At 37.4% G+C, this 22,965-nt stretch overlaps 1 protein-coding gene across 1 annotated transcript in view; it reads left to right on the forward strand.

The window, feature by feature from the left end:
- TRPC4 (transient receptor potential cation channel, subfamily C, member 4) overlaps positions 1-22,005 on the forward strand; it is a gene marked incomplete at both ends in the record, with an annotated part of 54,290 nt that extends 32,285 nt beyond the window's left edge. The window contains 4 exons of the mRNA XM_010180547.1: positions 10,595-10,734; positions 18,306-18,619; positions 19,930-20,125; positions 21,811-22,005. Coding sequence (XP_010178849.1) covers positions 10,595-10,734; positions 18,306-18,619; positions 19,930-20,125; positions 21,811-22,005 — 845 coding nt within the window. The remainder of the gene's footprint in view (positions 1-10,594; positions 10,735-18,305; positions 18,620-19,929; positions 20,126-21,810) is intronic.
- Positions 22,006-22,965: the final 960 nt, after the last annotated feature.

Below are 22,965 nucleotides of genomic sequence, written 5' to 3' on the forward strand. Positions count from 1 at the left end.
TCCATCACCACTGAAAACAAAATGACAGAAAAACAGGAACTCCATATTGTTAAAAAAAGTGAGGAAGAACAATACTTTCCAACATCAAATTCCCATCCAGTTGCTGAGTGGCCTCTGAGCATTATAACAGTAATGCAAAGGGGAAATTCAGTAAGATGCAGCCTCACCCTCTGTGTGCCTTGACTGCATCTCACATAAGGATCATATTGATCCCTATACACTTTTCATACCTGTTCTTCTCTTTTAAACTGTAGCCTCAAACCTAGCAGTGACTATACTAAATGTTCTCACAGTGGGCATTTGGCTCACCAGAGAATGGTACAAAATTCAGAGGTGAAAGCCAACAACCAAACTTGGTGCTTATTAGATGCGGTTAAAAAGTTCCCTGCCAGTTGTTCAGGGTGGGTGCAGGGAAAAGAACATTTTTAGGCAAATTTGTTTTGATGAGTTTTTTGCTCTTTTATGGACATCTTTAGATGCTCGTAGTAATTATGTTGTTCAGAATGGAGCCTGGAGCAGGAAAGAATATCTTTTAACAATGTGTTCCCCATACTTCTGTCAGAGTGGTTTATGCTATTGGAGTATGTGAATCTATAAAGAACATGAATATTGGGAACTGTGCAAACTGCAAACATTTGTGGTCAGCAAACTGCTGATGGGATGTATGGGAGTGTACAGTCTTGTCCATACTTTGCACAATGTACATCCAAACTGATGACACAGCAAGACACTTTGGATGAAGTGATCATAGAGATAGCAAGTACACTGTGCATAATCTTCTAAATTTGGTCAGGAAAGCATTGTGTAAAAAATTTAAACAGTTCGTAAATATTGATGTGTTCTAGGGAGCAGATATAAAGAATAAAATGGACAGCAAGATGTAACAGTACATAACCAGTAGAGACAAATAAAGTGCAGAAGTTGAAAATAATCCCAGACAAAACTGGATCACAACTTCAGTCTGAAAGAAGGATAATGCGCATAATGACCACTCAAGGCCATTTAGTCCAAACTACTGTTCAACACAGGCTAACTTCAAAGATAGATTAGAAACCTCAGGTCTTTGTCTCATCAAATCTTGAACTTCTCCACAGACAGATATTTCACTGCCTCTCTCAGCAACCTGTGCCTCTGTCTAGCAACTGGAGAGCCTTTTTTCTTGGCATTAGCTGGAATATCCCATGTCACTACATGCAGCCATTACCTCTTGTCCTTACATTATGCACCTCTAGGACAAGACTTGCTCGTATTATTCATAAGCAGCAATTTCATTAGTGGATGACAGTAGTAATATCCCCCTATTAGTGTTCTCTAGGCTGAACAAACACAACTCCCTCAACCTCATCTTGTACATTATGTGATCCAGCCCTCAGTCACCATGATGGCCTTTTACTAGGTTGACTTCAGTCAGTTAATATCTCTTTTTTTGTTGAGAATCCCAAAACTGGACTAATGAAATTATCATTAATGAAATTATTTGTTTATACAAGCCACTTCTTGTCAGGACTGTCTGGCTTGTGCAATAGCACAAGGACCTTTTTCTGAGTTATCCGTAGGTTTACCAGGTTTTAGATATTTAAGATTAACATTTTCTATGTAGAAAACTTTATTTTTTTCCTCGGTTGTTGGTAGTGTTGGCTGATATGTGTCTTTGTGCATTTAAGATTTAATCTAGAATGGTGTTGCGATTTCCAAAACTGAGGCCAAAGAAAAATGTCTTGTTTTGATTATGATTAAAAAAGTTGGGAGACTTTTTCTTTGGGAAAAAACTTTCAATGGTGCCATAACCTCCAGTTAAATATGGGTAATCGTGTATTTTTTTGCTATTCTAGTAAAAATCTATCCTAAATTTGAAAAGCCTTTGTAAATGTGTCTTCCATCTGAAACAGAGCTACAGATTCTGCTTTGGTTCCTGAATCCCATCCATAGTGTCAAACCAGCCACAATCAGTGGCTCCTGGTCAGTGGCAGAGATATGATCTCTGAACAAGAATAACCCTGCACTTAGCAAACATGGAAGCTTTTACCTTATTCTGTCCTCAGACCCTTTCCCTAGGCATTCAGGATCAACCACAATTTAGGGTAGATGGAACAGTGGTAGATGGAACAGTCAGCCTATCCTTAATGGCCTTTTTCATTGTTTGAGTACAAAAAAAATAAAGGGAGTTCTCTTCCTTAACAATGACTGTCTGAATGTTCATTTTACATACACTTTTATTAGCTATGGAAAACTTCCCTCCCACAGGCAGTTTTTCTATTCCCTGTGCAGAACTTTTAGCCATAAAGCTGCAGTGCCAAACATCCACACTACTCTTGGGAGATGCAGTTCAAGCATTTCAGGAAAGGAGGATATTTTGGATGCTGGAACTCAGTGTCATGTAGACATCTAACTGAAGCCCTGAGATAGGCTTCTAAGTGCTGCTGAGATGCGGTGTTTGAGACATTCCTCTTTCTAATTCATGCTGTTCCTCTTGTCCAGGCTGTCTTAGCACTCAGTATTCATAGGGTGTGGACCTTCACTATGCACTTGAAAATCAAAGTGAGCACAAGATGCAATTTGATGGGTAATTTAGGTCTTCTGCATGGTGAATTTTACTTTCAGTACTGTGAACTTAGTTTAGACATTGAATCACGGAGTATTTCAATGACTAAACACCTTCATGGGACTGGGCTCCCAGTCCCAAAGATTTATAAGCAGTAAATTAGGATATACTTTTTCTTTAAATAGATTTATAGATGACTTTTCAAAAGTACCTGAGAGTGTGAACCAATATTTTTGGCTGGCTCAATTTCTGTCTACAGTATTATTGTACAGCAGAATTCAAAATCAGAAATTTACAGTATTTCTGCACTTGGTCTTTGTATTTAGGTACCTGTCCATAGACCCTTATTCCAAACTCAGGCATTTAGCAAGTTTAGTTGTTATGAATTAGGGGATTGAATCAAAGTAAACATAAAAAAAACAACTCAGCTACCTACAAAGAGGTACCTGGTCCTATTTTTAAAGTCTGATATAGATACAGAGAGGTTGTACCTATGGCAAATAGCCTACAGGAAACCTGTACCTTTTTTGGCAATGCATAGGATGGCCAGCTTGGAAATGTCGGCCATCTGAAATTGTGCTAGACACTTCTATTTAAGCACATAAGACATTCAAAAATATAGTATATTTCAGATTTCTTTAGATCATGACAACTATACCATCACCTTCTACAGTCCACCGGTATGAATGGCTTAGGTGCATAAACATGAAATGGTTTGCAATGAACATCTTTGATTAATTTGAACTTTATTAACCCCACTAGCCAACTCATTGAACATTACAGTCAATCCACAATTGATTTTCACATACACTACAGGACATTGAACATTTTTTCTTGGCTTATATTGCTATTCTTACCAAAATTCTGTTTTACAGAGGAAAAATATAGAAGAAAAAGGGTCAATAATGTTAAGATAGATGTAGTAAGTTAAATCTCCTTTAATCTTCCACTATGATAATGAACTATAATTCATTTGGATTTCAGGACGTTTTGCAAAGGAAATTCAAAAGACTGCTTAAAAAAATTAACTGATAATTACATATATTTGGTTTGGGCATTTATAGGAGTACTGTGAAAGTCAGACTTCTTGCTATTCAAGTTATGAAAGAAAAGTGTGTGGTCTAAAGATACTGGCTACCATTTTGTCTAAAGATACTGGGTTAAAGGAACAGTTGCCTCACTTGCACAGATGCCTTTTTGTGTAAATACTGAAGTAAATTAATAATCTGATGCAATTGGACTAAGTGGTAAAACTAAGCCATAAGTATCTGAGGGTCTGTTCAATGCTGATTGCCCAAACCGTTTGCACCTGACATTCCATAGTGGGTGAAATACATATATATAACTCCATAATTCATAATGCTGTGCCTAGACCAGCTTCATTTACAGCTGATCACTCTTTCTTAGAAATTACACTGTTCCTTGAACACAAGAGTAAATACAGTGCTGGTACCTAATCAGCACTGAGTGTTCGCAGGTCTGATAGAGTGTAGTGCATCCAAGAAGTTTGAATTTTTCATAATCCTTGTATAGTTCATTACCTTTTTACTGCACTCCAGAGGCATTACTAAACTAACCTTCACTGCTTCTGTGGAGAAAGGAATTAAATTCAATTGTGGAGATAAGACAGTGAAGACAAAGAGTGAATTGAGGTTAGCTATTAAGTATTCTCAGTGTTGAGTTGTGTGCACAGATAATTTAAACCAGCATTTCCCAGACTCAGCTTGCTTGAGTATAAGTGTCCTAGGAAGAGAGCTGGGAAATAAATGGTGCCTCTGGCCATGTAATTCCCAGGTCTTTGCTTGACCTGACACAAGACTCAAACACTGTGCACAGTTGTTCCCCTCCCAAACACTCATTTACCTGTCCCAAAGAGAAAGCCTTCAAATGCCTTCAACAGAGATCAGTTCATCAGCCCAGTTGTAAAACAGGAGATATTTCAAGCCTTATCAATGCTCACTGAATTCTCTGGAATGGCTTTCCTTTGCTTCAGAGAGCTTTAGATCATTAGCAGCTTGTCTTGCTTCCTTGTGTATCTGTGTAAAACTAGATTGCTTGGTAAAGTTGAGTTTGTCAGTTAAACTGTTTCACAGTCCAGTGAAAACATGTTCTTCAAGAAATATGCTGAAAGGTTGTTGAACTCAGCATGCAAAGACTGACCCTGAAGAATCTCTTGCTTCCCATCACTTAATGGTAACAAACAAAAATAGCACAGAGCAGCCAACCTTTTGTGGGAAAGGTAAGAACAAAATTAGCAAGGGATCCACAAGTCTTTTTAAAACTTCCTTTCATGTCTTTCCTTGACAAATCTTGATGTTATTACTTACAGTGAGACTTCAACCATAACTATATAAACAACAAAAATCAGTGTTGTGGAGATGGCATAACATTTTTGTGAATTTTTACAGTTTATGGAAAATGTATTTGATATTTGTAGTTGCTCAAGATTCAGTACAAGAAAGGAATTTCAACATGGTATATCTGGGATTTTTGTCTTAGAACATAATACAACTTTGAATGGACTCCATAAGGGAGGTGCTTTTTTGTTGTTTGGTTTTTTTTTGCATGGAAAGGAGAGACATGTTCCTTAGGAGTAAAATCATAGGTCGAGATACCTGCAAATTGATAATGAGATCAAGCAGGATAGATCCAGAATTTTTACCATCTGAAAGTTACCTGCCAGCTTGCACAAAAAGATATTGTGTCTAACTCAAGGCTTTACCCAAAGGGACAGAGAGCATTCATAAGACTATTAAGCTGCTGCCCTGCTTAAAGTTTTACAGTGTGAGCATGCAAGCTGAGTCTTACTTTATGTGTGGATCCACATTATTTTAGAAGACATTTCAGTGTCTAACATCCAAATGTTTCAAGACTGGAAATACAGCTTCAAAATCTAAGTCTATATATAAATACATAAAATAAAAGCTAGTCTTATCAGTGTATATCTACTGATGTATCTACCTGTACAAAATTATACAGATTGATAATATGTAGTATGTGATATCTATTACTCAACTCTTAGGGATTTTTAAAAGTCTTTTGAGGTAATTATAATGAAAGGGTATTTTTCTAAGAAAGTTCTTATTTTATTTCAGTGCCTTTTGTTCTTCAGTAAGAAGCATTTTCATTTCTATCCATTATGTCAGCTTGGATAAAATCTATTTTTACACTATGTAGGGTTTATTTTAGAAGAAAGAACTTTTTTCTTCAGTGTTCAGAAATGTTTACTGCAAAAAGATCATATATTTAGCACACTGATTCCATTTTTTTCTCCAAAATTATTTTATGTGATCTATTTTAGTTCCTTTCTTGCATCAGGCAAGCTGGATTTCAGTCAAATGGTTGCATTGGTCAGCTTGCATGTATAATACTTCATAGCATTATACAAAACATCTCCATGGTGTCTGTCATTCCTAGGACCTCACATGGTCAGTGGGATTCTTGATCTGAATTTGTGTCTATTTGATCCCATTAAAACCATGGGGTGTTTAATTTTTTTTTCTATCATCTCATCCTGATTCAAAATATGCATGCTGTTATTTCTCATTTACTGCTCCAGTATCTAGCTGTAAACAATGCAACAAATGCTTGAAAGTCTCACCTTCAACTTTTCAATTTAAGTCCTTGATTAATGAAGTGGAAGAGCTGCATAATGCTGATGATTCCCTTTCAAGTGGCAATAAATGATAGAAGCAGCTTGATGAAGAATGGATAGGTGAGGTTATAAAAGTCAGGTGTGAAATCTAGCTGGTGCGAAGAGATAGGAAGAACACAGTTGGAGCAAAGAGGCAACCAGAATATAGCAAAGATTATCCAGCTAAAATGGTGAATCTGCTCTGGGTGGAATTATTTCAGCTAAAAACAGGCACTTGGAAGTTAGACATCTGTACTAATCCTCCATTGCTTCCTTTCTTGTCAATAGGAAGATTGAGCCACCTGCAGATGACAGAATTATTGCCTTGGAGATTCTTGTTTCCTCCCAGGGCAGTAAAGAGAGCTTTGGGCAATGAACCTGTCCCCAGCCTGGCTGTCTAAAGGATCTTGCTTTTAGATCTACCTCTTGTATTTGGCTGGTTCCTCTTAGTACCTGTGTGCAGGCTGGTGATGTCCTCTCTGCATTGTTGAGACATCGCCCTTCTTGCGGCTGAACACATAGCTCTGACATGAGCTCTGTCACCATGCGACAACATTGCTGCTTTGGCACATTAATAATCAGACAATGCCTGGACTCTAGATCTCTTGCCCACCTGTAAAAATGCACTCATTAGACAGTCTTGTCCCTGCTTGTCTTCTCCTCTTCTATTCATATTTTGGAATTGCACAAAAGTCTCCTTAGATAATAAAGTCAGATTGTGTTCAGTCTTCTAAATAGAAAAGGGAAGTGTGCAAGGTCACAGAGATAAGGCTGTCGTGATCTGTGGATGTGTTTTTCTTTTTTAAACCATTACATAGACTTTCCTAGCCTTTTCCTGATTCTCCCAATGAATGTAACAGAGCACAACTGACATATTCTATCAGTCTCTGTGAAGATAGAAGCTGACTAACTTCTCCTCCTTGACCACTCCTTCTTGCAAGAAGATATAGTTATGATCTACAACAAGATTTCCAGACCTCTGGCTATGTGACAGTAAATTCATCCTAAGAAGCACAACTTGGAATTCCTAAGGTTCAGTGCTCTGAATAGTTCCATCATGTAAATTCACCAGGCCTTAAGGAAGTCTTCCAGTTTGCAGTAAAGCTCCAGGATTTCAGGTTACACTTTTCCAGGATAACCCTTCAGGAACACTTTGGAGGATTTAAACAACTGGAAAGATCCCAGTTCTTCCAGCATTCATTGCTCTAATTGAGCACCCCTCAGGATACCTAGCCGTGGAGACCTGGTACCTCCAAAGACTCTGATCTCAGCTTTCATGTTGAGATTGCCCCTGGAGTTGTGGAATTTGTCAATCAACCTTAGGATTTTGTACCTTAAAAGATTTGCCTCCAAAAAGACATGTCTGGGAAGCTCTACTATGCATGCCTGGATTGTATGTCTGTCACAAAAACAGCATTCATCAATCAGCCTAGCTTCAAGTTCTTTGGAGTCCATAATATGTGTAACTGTGTTTATATATGGAGTTTGCACTTAGATTCTTTGGCTGGCAAGAAAGACTGAACTATCACATCTCCAGTAGAGCTAACAAAAATGTAGGATTTCCAGTTTTCCATGATCATTTGCTTGAAAAAAGCAAGTCCAGCATCAGGATGAATATAAAAGTTGTCTTGAACCAAGAAAAAAATTTAGAACCACCACCATTACGATGTCAAAGTACACTCAGAATGTTCAGCTGCCAAACGACTTAAGCATTACTGGTAGTTAGGATTAGTTGTGTTTCTAATTCAAAATGATCAAATTTACAAAAGCCATATACTTTCTTCCACTGTTCTATAATACATCAGTATTTCTCTGTTAGTGTTGACTTTATAATTACATTTCATTTTCTGAAGCCCAGGAAGTGCTTGGAAGAACAGTCAGGCTTTTCACTCACAAAACAAAGCTAACACAGCAGCATTAGTCAACATTTCTTTTTCAATCTGTACATAATTGTATTATATTTCAGGCAGTGCTATCAAAGCATAAGATGCTGAGCAACAGTCTTACAGAGAACAGCCTTGTTGCATTTGTGTCAGTTCATGTCTTTCCCTGGTTGTGAATCATGGAATATTTCAGCAGAAGACATTAATGAACCTGCAGCCTCTTGCTTAAGCATTCATCTTATTAATCATCCCAACCTGTTTCTGCTCTGTTTCTAAAGCATATTTTAACAGGAATGCTTAACTGTGATGAATTATAAAAGTTTATTTAATTCTATGAATGTGTGTAGATTTCCATAATGCCTTATTACTTGGGGATTTTCTATCATTGCAACTGTCTGCTTGCTTTGCCATAGCAGCTCTCTCTATTACACAGCCTTTGGCTTCAGGTCTCCTCTGAGCCTGGAGTCAGATCTCCTCAGACTCTTGGGCACAATGGTTATTTTTGCACACGGTTCTGCAGCTGGAGCAGGGGTGATGAGAACAGTGTCTGAAATGTGAGCGGTATATTTCAGCCCACAGAACAGCTGCTTTTATGACCCAATTTTGCTTAATGTGTTATACCTAGAAGGTAGTGGAAGAGCAAGCAAGGATATTTGCAATACATGGGCAGCATGTTCAAGGTTAGAGAGGACTGTGGAGAGCAGGAGGAGCCAGACCTGCTGTTGTCATGTTCATACTGTGTGTCAGGAGTGACCAGCTCTTTGAAGAGTAAGTGGTTAAGTAATTTCACAGGCTGAAAAGAGCAGGAAATTAGGACCCTGCCTAGTAGACCTGTGAAGGTGTCTTCCCTTTGGAATGGCACTTGGGCAGTTAACAGCAGCAGTGGACACTGTTAGTGGATATTGACACTTGCCATGCATTGATGTTCTGCTGCTTTCTCACTGTGACTCATCACGATTGCAGCTTGAAGATAAATGTTAGCTTCTTAGCAGTGCTATATTTTGTGTATTAGCTTTATCTGATAACCTAAAGATAAAGTTGCAATGAGCCTGACTAGGCTTGTTGTAGACACTAAAATGGGCATATCCCACTTTCTTCCACCATGGTCCTTTCTCAGAATTGTTCCCAATGTTCTGCAGAATGCTGAAAATAAACACTATGAAAATAAAAGTTGCTGGACCAATCAGATGATTCAGATACTCCTGAGGCCTGTGATTACTAATGACAACACATAGAAAGAAGATAGAAACATGTGGCTGAGATTTGAGGGGAGAAAAGGGAGGAAGGGAAACTTTCCTTTTGAAAGCAATCAGGAGACAGAAAGACTCAAGCCCAAACACTACAAAATTAAATTGTGCTCCTCCCATCTATTCTCCTCCTGCCTTCCAAACAACTGAAAAACCTACCTGGCACAAACAAGAATAGACCAGGAGTTACTTCTTAGAGATCATGTTTGAGAAGCAGTTTTCCATGAAGTCAACTAGAATACCACTGAGACAAATTTTAAGGTTCAAGGTGGATTAAGCCCAAACTAGAGTGATGCAGGACTCTACAGGTGTCTGCACAAAATTTCTAAAGGATAAGACGGTAGAGAAAAGGCATGTTGAATTAACTGTATCTCAACACCTATATGTGAGAGACTGGTCTTTTTTGTGGTTAATTTTGTCCCTTTAATGAGCACAACAGTATGAAATTACTTTAAGAAATTGTGAAAAATTAAAAGCTCTATTGGTATTGTTATCAAAAAAGCTTTGTAGATAATAATCTGAAATATGCATCTAAATGTTCCATGTTATTTTGTCATACCTTATTATACAATATCTTCTTCAGAGAGATTTCAATGTTTCTAGCATTAGAGAGTTTCCACACAGTTTTCTCTGGAGCTGTTAAACCAAGTTCATGTCAGACAACTTGCAAAATTTCCCATTGAGATTGAATATTTCTATATCAGTTTGTGTCCAGTGCAATGCTTGCACTGCACACCTGAAAACAGTTTCCAATCCTTCATGCCCCAAAGGAAGGAATCAACAAAATATATCCTGCTGGAGACACTACGCTTTCCTATGGAAATGTGACACTTTAGTTCAACGTTGACAAAACCAAAAGAAATTATCTTCCTTATTGTGTGGGTTCCAATTGAAATAAATTAATGTGTTGGAACAATTCCTACAGTCATAAATTTTCCAGTTTGAATGATATTGCAGCAGATATCAAGGACATAGTTGGCAGTGGTGACTGCCTTTAAGACCCTTTTTATACTTGTTAGGATACAATGGGAAAAGAGATTGAAGAAAGCCAAATAAATTGCCCTTGTAAAAGCAGATGATTTTTTTTTTCTTGTTTTGCCTGACAAATTAATTCCGGAAACATTGATGAGAAGATAAAATTTCATCTAGCTAGATGTAATTTACAGCACTTATCCACCTTTCCTTTATAATTAATGGAAGAAGGATCAATCCATTGTGAGATGTGTCTAGAATAGTCACAGAATAGTCACACAATATTAATGCTTAATGAGTTGTCTTCTATTTACAGGTTTTATCTGGGGTGAAATTAAACAGATGTGGGATGGTGGACTACAGGACTACATTCATGATTGGTGGAACCTCATGGATTTTGTAATGAACTCCTTATACTTAGCAACAATCTCTTTGAAAATTGTTGCATTTTTGAAGGTAAACCTTTTTTTAATTCAACAAAATATTTAAGATAAATTACATTAGGCTTCAAACTTTCTTCTTTATTTGGTGGTTCTCAGGCTTAGCAATGCAAGAGATGCATGATGTACTCATTGAATCTTCTGCAGCTATGAAAAGAAGTTAGACCAGAATAAGAGCTAACAAAACATTATGATTTATAATTTTGTCTTCTTGGTCCATGCAGTCTTTTGTTATTTGATCCTGAACAGTCATACTGTCATTTTCTTGGAAAAGAAAAATCACTTGTAATATTTACTAATGTTTGCACAACAGCATGTTTTGTATTAGTTTTTGCTTACATTATAGTAAGAAATTATTGCCCCTAAGACAGTTTCATGCACCATGCAAAACTTCTGGACAGGGCTACAAGAAAAGTATTTACTCAAAATAATGAAAGAAAGAAAAAAGCTAAAGAGCAAGATTTTAATTTTGCTTTGAAAATTTATGATAACTGTCATGTGAAAAATTAAAACTGAAGGGGATAAATGGTCACTTGAAGCTGGGAATGTTGATTTTCTCATCCTTTTCCTGGACTTTATAAGAATATTTTTATATTCCTACAGTTTGTATTATCTTACAGCAAAACAGCTCTTTTTTTAAAAGCCATAAACATGTTGTGTTCTGTATGGGTTCAACATGAATCCATAATATGATAGAAATTCCTCATAAAATGGAATATTTTAATAAAAAAAAGGGTCAAAAACTCAAGGAAACCACATCTGAACGGAAATGAAAGCACTTAACAGCATCTGCCATGGAGCTTTTATCACATCCAAGTAAAGATAACAAGCCCATTTGTATTGGCCACTCTGATCATAGAATCATAGTATGGTTTGGGTTAGAGGGGACCTTAAAAATCATCTAGTCCAACTCCCCTGCCATGGGCAGGGACACCTTCCACTAGACCAGGTTGTTCAGCATCGTATTTCAGCTGATTCAAGTTCCTTGCCACCAGCTACCCTGTATTGCATGGAAGGTGTCTTTCCTCTGCCAAGACCCTTTTGGCTGGGAAAAGAAGAGAAGACAGCCGTCAAGTAGCTGGTTACACTTCCCTTTCCTCAAACAGCAGCTGTTCCCGCTGCAGGCCTGCCATAAGTATAGAGGAACATGTGAATCTCTAATTCATATCATCTTGTGTCTATTCACAAGGGTCCACATGTCAGTTGATCAGGGATGAGCAATGACCTATGATTTCTAGCACACTGGCTCTCTGGCTGCAAACCTGCAGAAGTCATCTCACTCAAAGAAATTCAAAGCTGTTGCATAAAAGAGCAAGATGCTTGAAAGTGTGAGGAGAGCCATCATTTAAAGCTGATTAAATGCCTTTTCAGAGACAAGGATGCCTTATCATAAAGTGACTGGAAAATTAATAGAGCACTGTCCCATGTAACAAAGCAAGCCGTTCATTGAATATCCATGTTTTCAAAGCATTGGAGATCACCAGTTATTCACTTTAGAATAATATTTGTTAGAAGACATAATGCTTTCATCTCCCAGACAGCTTCTGCTTACAGTAATCAGATTCCAGGGTGACAGTATCTGGGACTACGTGCATTCATTATTCTCCAAATTAGTACATGCATGCCAAACATAACAAACACAGTGCATAAAGCACTCTCTTTGATTCTGTTGCTATTATTTTTTTTTATATGCAATGTTGCACCCACATACATTTTTGTTCTTTAAAAGAGCCTCAGTTGTGGTAGGCAATGGAAACACATGATGGTGTAATGAACAGAATAACTTAATACCCAGCCACACTTCCTTCAAATACCTGCAACAGAGTTCACCACCTCTATGCCAAGTGGGATTGAGAGCATGGCAAATGGAAGCAGTACATTTTGATGTAAAGCTCTTATTTTCATTTCCTAAACCTTGCAAGCAGATTTTTCTAAAATACAGGTTTTCTGTATTTATTGAATCAAATCTAGAAGTCCAGTTCTTAGATGATTCTATCTTCTATGAATCAGCTCAAGCCAGCTGAGAAAGCATGTTAATCAGCTCTCTTGAATAAAGTTATGAGAGTGCCCTCACACTGCTCTCCTGTATGACAGGATTTCCCAGAGAAAAACACAATGTTTATTGCCCATTCAAGGCTCTCTGACTGACATGTAAGTTAAACAGATGGATATTATTTACAACCGCTGATGGGATAGTGTAAAATACACCAAAGAGTGTAATTTCCAGATAAGAGAACTACGAGGATAACTGAAAAGTTATCTGTTTTACTGCCACTATTCAAATAAAATTAGTACATCTCATATTTTTCAGAGGGCTATGCTTTTTGTCTCTGTATATCAACATTTGAGGTCTTTTTAAATTTCCCAGTATAACCACTGAAAATGCTCTCTCCTTAGTAAATTATGTGATTATAAATAGTGCATTATCACATGTTTTATGAGAATACAAGTTGACTGATTTCAAGCTACTCATCTGTTTTGTTGGAGGGTTATAAATATAAATAGAAATCATTGTGCTCTAAGAAAAAATGTTCTTTCTGTGTTTCTGGAAGATAGTTTATTTTGTAGTGCCGCATACAGTTAGATACAGTGCCAAGTTATGTGAAGACTCTTTGCTTTATCTCAAATATTTTTTAAACCTAAGCACTGGACCTAGTGCTGCCTGCTTCCAATTCTGATAGAGATTGCATGCAAGTTCATGATTATGTGTCTTGGGCACTGACATGAAAAGCTAGTGGGGAAACAGATTCCTATTCAAGGCAAGAACTCTGAAAAGTAACTAAAGCATTATTTGTCTCATTATTTACTGGCTTAATGATCACTGTGTCAGATATGCTCAGTTCAATAGTAAATAAGATTACATTTCTCTTCTGCCACCAGTTCTATGGAAACTAACACCTTCTTATGTGTTTGCTCTGCAAAATGGTTTTGATTGATGTTTCACTGGATTCACAGACCAATTGTCCATTTACATAGGTGTATTCACTCTCCTCTCTCTCAAAAAATTATAGACTCAATTCACCAGTGTAATTACTGTTTTAAAGCTCTTTGCTAGGCAATCCCCCCACCCTCTTCCTACTGCTGCTCTGAAATTCAGCATAATGAATGCAAAGATTGGGACATACATTTGAAAATAGGAAGAGTTCACATTCCCATATGACTTTTCAGGAAAGGATTTAATACTGTTTTCCTGAAATATATATTATTTAAGCTTTCTTTTTGTTATCAGAAACAAGAAGTCACATTTGACAAAGGTCCAACAACCCATTATATGTTCAGGTAGCCTGATCTGCATGTCTGTTTGATCTCTCTTAGTGCTTTCATGAGATCTGCAGTTCATTACTTTTGTTTTCAATGGAAAAACAAAAATTTACATTTCAGCTTTTTTGTCACAAATGGTTCTGATATTAGATTTGTATTTGAATTAATTTGAGAAATTGAAAAGAATTATTCTTTTGTATTCCCTGGGTGACATTGCATAATTGCACAATTGCCTTGATCCTGTTCATATCCTTCTCAATTTGTTCTATACTCTTTCCATTGATGTGCCATGTACATTTCCTTCAACCAGTGAGACTATGATAGGTATTATTTAATCATGTTAAATGATGATTGGCTTTGTTACATGTCAAAAGTTGTGTTTGCATTTGAAGTGGGGACAGAAATTCATCAGGGTCACAAAATAATAAAGACTGTAAAGTATTGACATTGTGATTTACAACAAGCTCAGTGTTGCTATATTTGCACTTACCATTTTCCATTCCCTAGAACAATAACTTTATTTATTCTTTGTAAAACAGAAGAACATCAACAAGCATGAGTGAGAGAACAAATACTTCAGCGTGTTTTGGGTTTTTTGCTCCTAAAATGCAGTATTTCTTTTTTCATATTTTCACTTTTTCTGGTTTTAATATGCCTAGGGTTTTTTTGCTTCTCTGCTTTCTTTTTGTTTTTACAAGTGAACTTCTTTGTTCTCCTGGTTTTCCTTTGATATTTCTAGATTTCTTTTCAACATACTCTAGTTAGTGCTATCAATAGAGTTTTGCTGTCAGAGCCCTCTTATACTCAAGATTTTCCTTATATTATTTGCTGTCTTCTTTCAGCTAGTATTTTTCACAGATCACTTCCAAACTCCTCAGGGCTTCACCTTTCTCACTTTATTTCTAGTCTCTTAAATCATGTCTCTTCAAAACTAAGATAACAGCCCTTACTCTTTGCTTACAATTATGAGACCTTCTTCACTGTATCCACATGTGCAGGAAGCATTTGGGCCCAAGAAAGGCAGAGTCAATTAAACTGAAATAACACAATTGTGCCTTTGATTTCCCTTTTTCAGATAAGAGGTCATTTGATCTTTTCTGACTGTTTTAACACACTAGTTTTGTGTCTCAATCCAGAACATCATAGATAAAGTACTTTCTTCTCACTTTTCTCCTTAACCTCATTTCTTCTAGAAAAGATGACATTGGATACATCTTATCAGACTTCAGGTCTAAGATAGCCTCTCCCCTACCCCAATAATCAATGAGGAGAAACAGAGAAAGTTAGAGCAACTCATCTGACCTCTTTGGGACATCTGCTTTCCTGCTGCTCTAGAACTGTCCATTTTTCTTTGCTGACTGTGAAAGAAGTTGGCAGATAGCACAGATGTGACTGTCCACACCTGATGGGTTTAACTTGATCTTTGCTGTCTTACTATGTCATACGCTATCCTTATTCAGTGTCCTGTAGTTCCATGTTTTTCTCAGAAGGGTACTTCATTAGATTTTTTTTTTCACCCTGCTTGTTTAATTTCCTTGGAATCTGCCACTACTTGCCTTCACCTAAAATATGTCTGCAGTTGGTTGCTTTTGATTCCCCACCAAAACCATAATCTCTTCCTAGTTTCAAATATCTTCTTTCAGTTTTTTTCATGAATATATTTGACCTTATTCCCCCCCACCCACTTTGTGTAATTTTCCCTGCTCTGAGCACCTACTGCACTATTCAGTACCTAATCTTTGCTTGTACTGACAGTTGTTCCTAGTTATTTAATAAGTACACATTTTCAAATACCAGAGTTGTAAAGTTCCATTAGAATTCACAGTAATATATTGTATAAAATTATTCAAATAAAGACATTATGGAAAACATGCTGAGGAGTTCTCACCTCTCTTCTATCAATAAGCAGTAGATTTTTTTTCTTCTTTATTTTCTTCTAACTTTTTATCTCTTAGCTGATGTCTCTGGTAACTCAGTTCTGTTTTCTACTGCCTATTACTTCATTGGACTGAAGGGCAATAGCTGATGAGGCAGAATAGCATCTCTCTTAAAGCTACCATGTCAAATGCTGTCAGACTTGATTTTACAGCATGATCATTACAGGAGAGGATAGTCAAATGAAGAGAGTACTGACTTCAGCATGCCTGGATTTAATTCCCTACTCTGTAGAAAGCCAACATCACTGATGGTTAAAATGTAAGGCTGAGTATTTCTTAACTCTTGAGTACTGTTCTCCAGTTTTGTTCTGATCCCCATATACACAGGATTATCAGATGCTATGGATGCTTGTGTATGAGTAAATAAAACTGTTCCAGGGATTGCTGTCAGGCACTGGGACTGCCACACCTGTGCTACCAGTCAGCTAGAGCAAACCAGGCATGGTGGGGTCCTGTGCCAACTATCAGTCTCCAATACAATGCTCAGTTCCCATCTGCAATTTGAATCATATAATCACAGAATCACCAAATGTTTTGGGTTGAAAGGAACCTTTAAAGGTCATCTAGTCCAGAGTCTAAATCCCTTAATCCCCTAGCCTGTATTGATACCAGGGGTTGCCCCATCCCAGGTGCAGGACCTTGCACTTGGCCTTGTAGACCTTCATGATGTTCACATTCTTGAGCTTCTTCAGGTCCCTCTGAATAGCAACCCAGACCTAAGGCTTGTCAACCACACCATCCAGCTTGGTGTTGTCTACAAATCTGCTGAGAGTGCACTTGATCCCACTGTCTATGTCATTGATGAAGATGTTAAACAGTATTGGTCTCAATATGGACCCCTGACAGTCGTTACTCATCACTGTCTCCATCCAGACATTGAGCCGTTGACCCCTATTCTATAGATGTGAACATCCAGCTAATTTCTTATCCACCAAAGTCCACCTATGAAATCCATATCTTGCCAATTTAGAGAGAAGGGTGTTGTGGCAGACCGTGTCAAAGACCTTCCAGAAGTCCAGACAGATGACCTGTATGGCTCTTCCCTTGTCCGCTGATCTAGTCACTTCATCATAGAAGGCCACTAGGTTGGTCAGGCAAGACTTGCCCTTGGTGAAGCTATGCTTGCCCTGTCTTCTATGTGTTTTAAAATATCTTCTAGGACTATCTGTTCCATAATCTTCGCAAGCATGGAGGTGAGGCTGGCAGGTCAGTAGTCCCTAGGGTTCTCCTTTTTACCATTTTTAAAAAATGGGTGCAATGTTTCCCGTTTTCCTGCCACTGAGGACTTCACCTGACTACCATAACTTTTCAAGTATCTTGGAGAGTGTCTTGGCAATACATCAGCCAGTTGCCTCAGAACTCTGAGATACATCTTGTCAGGTCCCATAGACTTACGTATGTTCAGGTTCCTCAGGTGGTCTCAAACCGCTTTGAGAGCAGTCACCTCAGAGAGTGAGTGTGGTGTGGAAACATTGTGATGTCTGGCTATGTTCTGTCATCTGCTTTCAGTGACGAGGGAGAATCGCTTTCTTTACTACTGAGAGCATGCTCAGCAGCTCTGAAGAATGCATCTGGGTGGCCTGGAGTAGGTACATACAGATTGAACCAGAGTCCCTCTTTGAAATCTGCTTCATATTACATTATCCCATAATTTTGGAGTGCTTCATAGCATAAATTCTATCCTCTGACACACTCTGTAAAAGAGATTAATGAGACCAAATAAATGATAATGAGTCTGCTGCAGTAGTTAAGCCTCAGTTCAAAGTAACATCTTTCATTTTCAATAAATATTTTGGTAAAGCTGAAACAGTGAAGAGTCACAGTTCCAGGGATCAGACTCTTTTATAATGAGACACACAAGCAGTTTGCCATGGTTCATTAATAAACAGCTTTTTCATCATTGGTCCAGTGTTAGTGATTAAGTGATTTACTTATTACTTCAATAAATGTTTTCTTCCAACTTGACAAAGTTCTTGTGGATTTCTGTTCATCAGTGTCATATCTGCACAGTTCTCCAAAGAAATTATTTACCTGATTTTACAGCTGAAAGTTTCTATAATTCTGAAAACCCAGGTGTTCAAAAACTGTTCCTTTTACTCTCAGACTTGGTTTTGCTTCTGTGAAAATTAGAAACAAATGCAAAACACAGGCAAAAAAGACTAGAAAGAATGGACCATCCTGCAGATAAAAATGAAGAACAAGTACATGAGTATTGCCCATTTTTTGTTTTGTTAAACTAAAGAACTCTTCTGAAGACATATTGCTTTCCAAGAGATGTTTAATTTTATTGTTCTGTCTGCAAATAAATTGAAGAGCTTATGAAGAAACTGACATACTTGTTTATGCATAACTATAGAGGAGTAATTTCTTCCCTTCTGCTTGTTTTCAGTATAGTGGGTTAGTTCCACGGGAGAGCTGGGACATGTGGCATCCAACCCTGGTGGCTGAGGCCCTGTTTGCAATTGCAAACATCTTTAGCTCCCTACGCTTGATCTCATTATTCACTGCAAATTCTCACCTGGGACCTCTGCAGATATCTCTGGGAAGAATGTTGCTGGACATTTTGAAATTTCTCTTCATATACTGCCTTGTGCTCCTAGCTTTTGCAAATGGATTGAACCAGCTGTACTTTTACTATGAGACAAATGAACCTGGCAACTGCAAAGGAATACGATGTGAAAAGCAGAATAATGCATTTTCAACGTAAGTAGCTGATATGTTTCTGTTCTTCCCATCTTCTGTCAATATTTTAATCAGTTAGATGTTGTTTACAGGAAAGAGACTCTCTGTTTTCTATTGGCATTACACAGGTACCCTGACAGACACATCTGAAGTTACCCTAATAATAATGTTCATGCCATACCACAGTGAAGTCTGTACAATTAAAGATATCTCAAAAGATATAAAGCTAAAATAAAGAAGAGGGGGAGATATTATGATATTAGAAAGTACATTCTTGTAATTAAGGGAACATAAGTCACCAAATCAGAGCTTGCTTATGCAGGCAGCTGTCACTCCGCATTTTCTCCATGTCTGCTTGTGGGCACTAAATAAGTTTGGTGTTCTAAAACATGAAGAATCCTTGTAAATGTGATAAATTGAGGCCTGGACGCATTCCTGTGTGACCTAGTCTAGGTGATCCTGCTCTGACAGGGGGGTTGGACTAGATGATCTTTCGAGGTCCCTTCCAACTCCTAATATTCTGTGATTCTGTGATTCTGTTCTGTAGTTCATTTGTATTACCAAAACACTACCAAATGAATACTAGTGTAGGTAGTGTAGCTGAACATTGTACATAAGTGAAATTATGTCAAGCTATCTAGTTGCAGAGGATATTTTAAAGTTGGTTATAGCTTCTTAGCTGTTGTCCCAAACTTCTCTAAGGGAGTATCATATAATTTAGTTATAAAAGCACAAGTCTCATTTGAAAACGGCATGTTTGTTTTTTAATGTGTCTATTCTTTGCAAAACAAAATATATACTAGTGATAATAATGTCTTTCTAATTACACAACTCCTTTTATCTCAATGCCTCTCAGCACAAGCCAGAAGTTGCATAAACTGGCAACACCAAGTAGGTATGAGGATACCATAATTGTTTTAAAATCTTGGTGGAACACAGTCATTGAGTTACTTTTAGGTCCTTATTCTATCCTCTGCAGTAAGGACAAAGGGTCAAAATACTTCAAAGGCAAATGGTCAAAATACTTCAAGGGCAGGTGTCCAAAATAAGATCTCTAAAACTACATTTATCCCTCAGAAGTTTGAACAAAACCAGCCTTTTTTATGCAAGCTTATTTATAGATTCAGTATTGTATATCTAAAGGTGCAGATTTGAAACATTAAGCCATTGTTTCCCTAGAAATATATTCCATATAGATTGACTATTGTGTGATAAATATCATTCATCTCAGTCAAGTCAAGGACTTTTGTGTGTCTGGGGAAAAACTGATCAATCTGAAAAGTGCTTGTATTGTTATTATACAACTACTCATTTCAGGTTTTGTTTTTCAGATTATTTGAAACACTGCAGTCATTATTCTGGTCTATATTTGGACTCATCAATCTCTATGTGACCAATGTGAAAGCAAGGCATGAATTTACTGAATTTGTTGGGGCCACCATGTTTGGTACCTATAATGTAATCTCCCTGGTTGTTCTACTCAATATGCTAATAGCCATGATGAATAATTCTTATCAACTTATTGCTGTAAGTTGTTCCTTATCCTTAGATCATTTGTAATATATACCTTCTCTCTGTTCCTGTTCTGTTACATCCCATTTTTCTGGCAGTAATTTTTTTTTCCAGACAGGATATTGGGACAACTTATCTAATTTTTTTGCACTGTTCTGGAAGGACACAGAACCAGACCCCAGCTGGAATGGGGAGAGGGGAATTTCCCCACAACTCTGAATGGGGAAGAGGTGGCCTTGCTGCAGAAGCCAGCTCATGGGCTGAGAAGGGTGACCTGAAGCTGCTGGCAAGTGACATGGGCTACAGCCCTGCCCAAGCAACACTATGCAGGACCTCTCCTGAGATATAGACTCTGCCAAAAATTGCTCTGTCTCTGCTATATTTTTAATACATCGCATTTATTAACCTTTAAAAGGCTGTTATTTTTGGATTTTTATACACCATGAATATACTGTTAATAGAAATTGGATGCCCATGTTTCAAGGACAATTTTGGACCAATTAGCAATTCAAAGGTCATGACTTCTCATTCAGCAGTGTCCTATTTTTTCCCTTAATGAAAACTGTCTTTATCCTTATCCGAGCTATTGGCTTATTTTTAGTTCTCAGTTGTCTATTAAGGAGACTAATGAAAATAAACACTGATTCATCATATGATAACTCAAATATGATCATGCAGAAAACAAACAAATAAAATAAAGCTTCAAAATCTTAAGATTTTAAAATGTACCTTTTTTCTAATCTGGAAATTACAAGTTTCTCCACAAAAGAAATACTGACTACATGCATTTATGTAACGCTAGTTAGCAAAGTCTGGTATGCAGTACCACAACATAATTCCTCAAAATTCAGACTACAGGTAGTGTGCTTTTCCTACAAATTCTGACTTACTGGTTTGATTACTGTATGTCTGGCTGAATATTAAAAGCTAGGGCTAGACCTGTAGTTTAAATTCTTGGCTACTATGTTTGTTGTCCAACTCTAATATTAGTGATTTAAACTTCTTGTTCAGCTGCTAGGATTTAGCAGTCTTTCCATGGACTTTAGTTTTGGTAATTTTTCAAACTTCTCAAAATTATACAATGTTATATAGAATCCAAAAGAAATAAAATTAAAAAAAACAACAAACAGCAAACAAACAAGACCCAAAAACCCCACAACCTATTCTAAATATATAATTCTCAAGTAGGAGGAAAAAAAAATACTCAACAATTTGTAGTAGCCTCATGATTTGTTGGATAACCTATTTGAATTTTTGGGGCTGGAAATTACTGAGAGAGGGCATAAGACTTACAGTCTTGCTGAAGCTGCTACAGAGCAGAGCAATTAGAGTGATCTATGTGGAATAATGATGAGCTGCTCTTATAACAAAACATCTCTTCCAGAAATGTAGCATTTTTCTGCTTGCAATTATCCTTTGTTGTCTGAGAGACTTTTAATTATTTAAAAGCCTGCAGCAAGGAAAGAAAGGTTGAAAGTGGATATATACTGTACACATCTAACATCGCTTTACTGAAATAAAGCAGTTTAGCATTGCTTTGTGTTAAAGATCTTCTGTTGAAAGAAGATGCCAGTCTTTTAACAAGAAAATTCATTAGTATTTCAAGTTTGTTCTAGTCTTAGGTTTTCAGAATATTGTCGGTGTTTGTTTCACCTCCTTAATTACAGCAGCGTCTGTACTCGTGTGTTTCTTGTGTGCAGGATCATGCAGACATTGAGTGGAAGTTTGCTCGAACAAAACTCTGGATGAGTTACTTTGAGGAAGGAGGAACTCTGCCCACTCCTTTTAATGTCATACCAAGCCCAAAGTCTCTGTGGTATCTGATCAGATGGTTACGGAGACACCTTTGCAAGAAGAAAATTAGAAGGAAGCCTGAAAGTTTTGGAACAATAGGGGTAAGTCCTATGTTTTACTTTGCCTATAGTCCTCTTCTTTACTCTATAGGTGAGTCTTACTGAGCCTTACAGAGCATCCAAAGTGCCAAATAAAGTGCATATGAGTTAGAGAACAATTCTAACAGAGAATATTTTTTACATTCATGTCAATGTATTTGACTGAAGAGAAAGCATCATCGTCTTCCTGTGCAATGACAATACAAACCATGACTGCCTCATCTACAGATAGTGCAAGAAAGATTAAAATGAAACACCAAAGATCAAATGTGTATACTTGTCTACAAGTCCCAGGGGTCTGGTTGTTGATCTTTAGCTTAAGTGTCACAGTTCAAGTATCTTTGAATTATTGTAAACAACAGAGTCATGTATAAAGTATTCCTCATGGGATATTCTCTGTCTCTCTGTTTCTCTCTCTCTGCATGTAATGAAATTAGTTTACCATAAAAGCATTCTTACTAAAAGCTGTTCCCATTAAAGAAAACATTTTGAAAGGTAATAGCATTTACTTGGAATTGCTTACTTGAATTTACATGTAGAATTATTTCAGAATCGCACTGGTACCCTATTCTAATAGTGCTGAGTTGCAGTGAAAGTTCTAGGAAAAAAAGGGGAGGGGAAAGACACACAAGGGGAGCAAGAATAGTCGTGCACCTGGATTCAGCAGATATCCATGTAATATATCAGCCAGAGACTTTCTCTAGTAGCTGCAGTGGGTAAAGTAGATTTGATTTTGACCCTCCTAGCTTTATCCAGTTGAGATACCTCAGTTAGCAGCCGAGGTTTTCTATATTGTCAGAGGAAAGATCCAGGCAACAACCTAACCCACTAACAACTACACGTCTCTAGTTATATTTTCTGCATTTCCCATAGTGAGTGAGTCAGTACCTCAGTAACTAGACTGCATTTAGCCAACTCCAACATAAAGAAAACAATTGCAGGCAAAATGTGGATAATGGCTCT

The sequence above is a fragment of the Mesitornis unicolor genome, unplaced genomic scaffold, assembly GCF_000695765.1.
Source record: "Mesitornis unicolor isolate BGI_N332 unplaced genomic scaffold, ASM69576v1 scaffold10740, whole genome shotgun sequence".
Lineage (NCBI taxonomy): Eukaryota > Metazoa > Chordata > Aves > Mesitornithiformes > Mesitornithidae > Mesitornis > Mesitornis unicolor.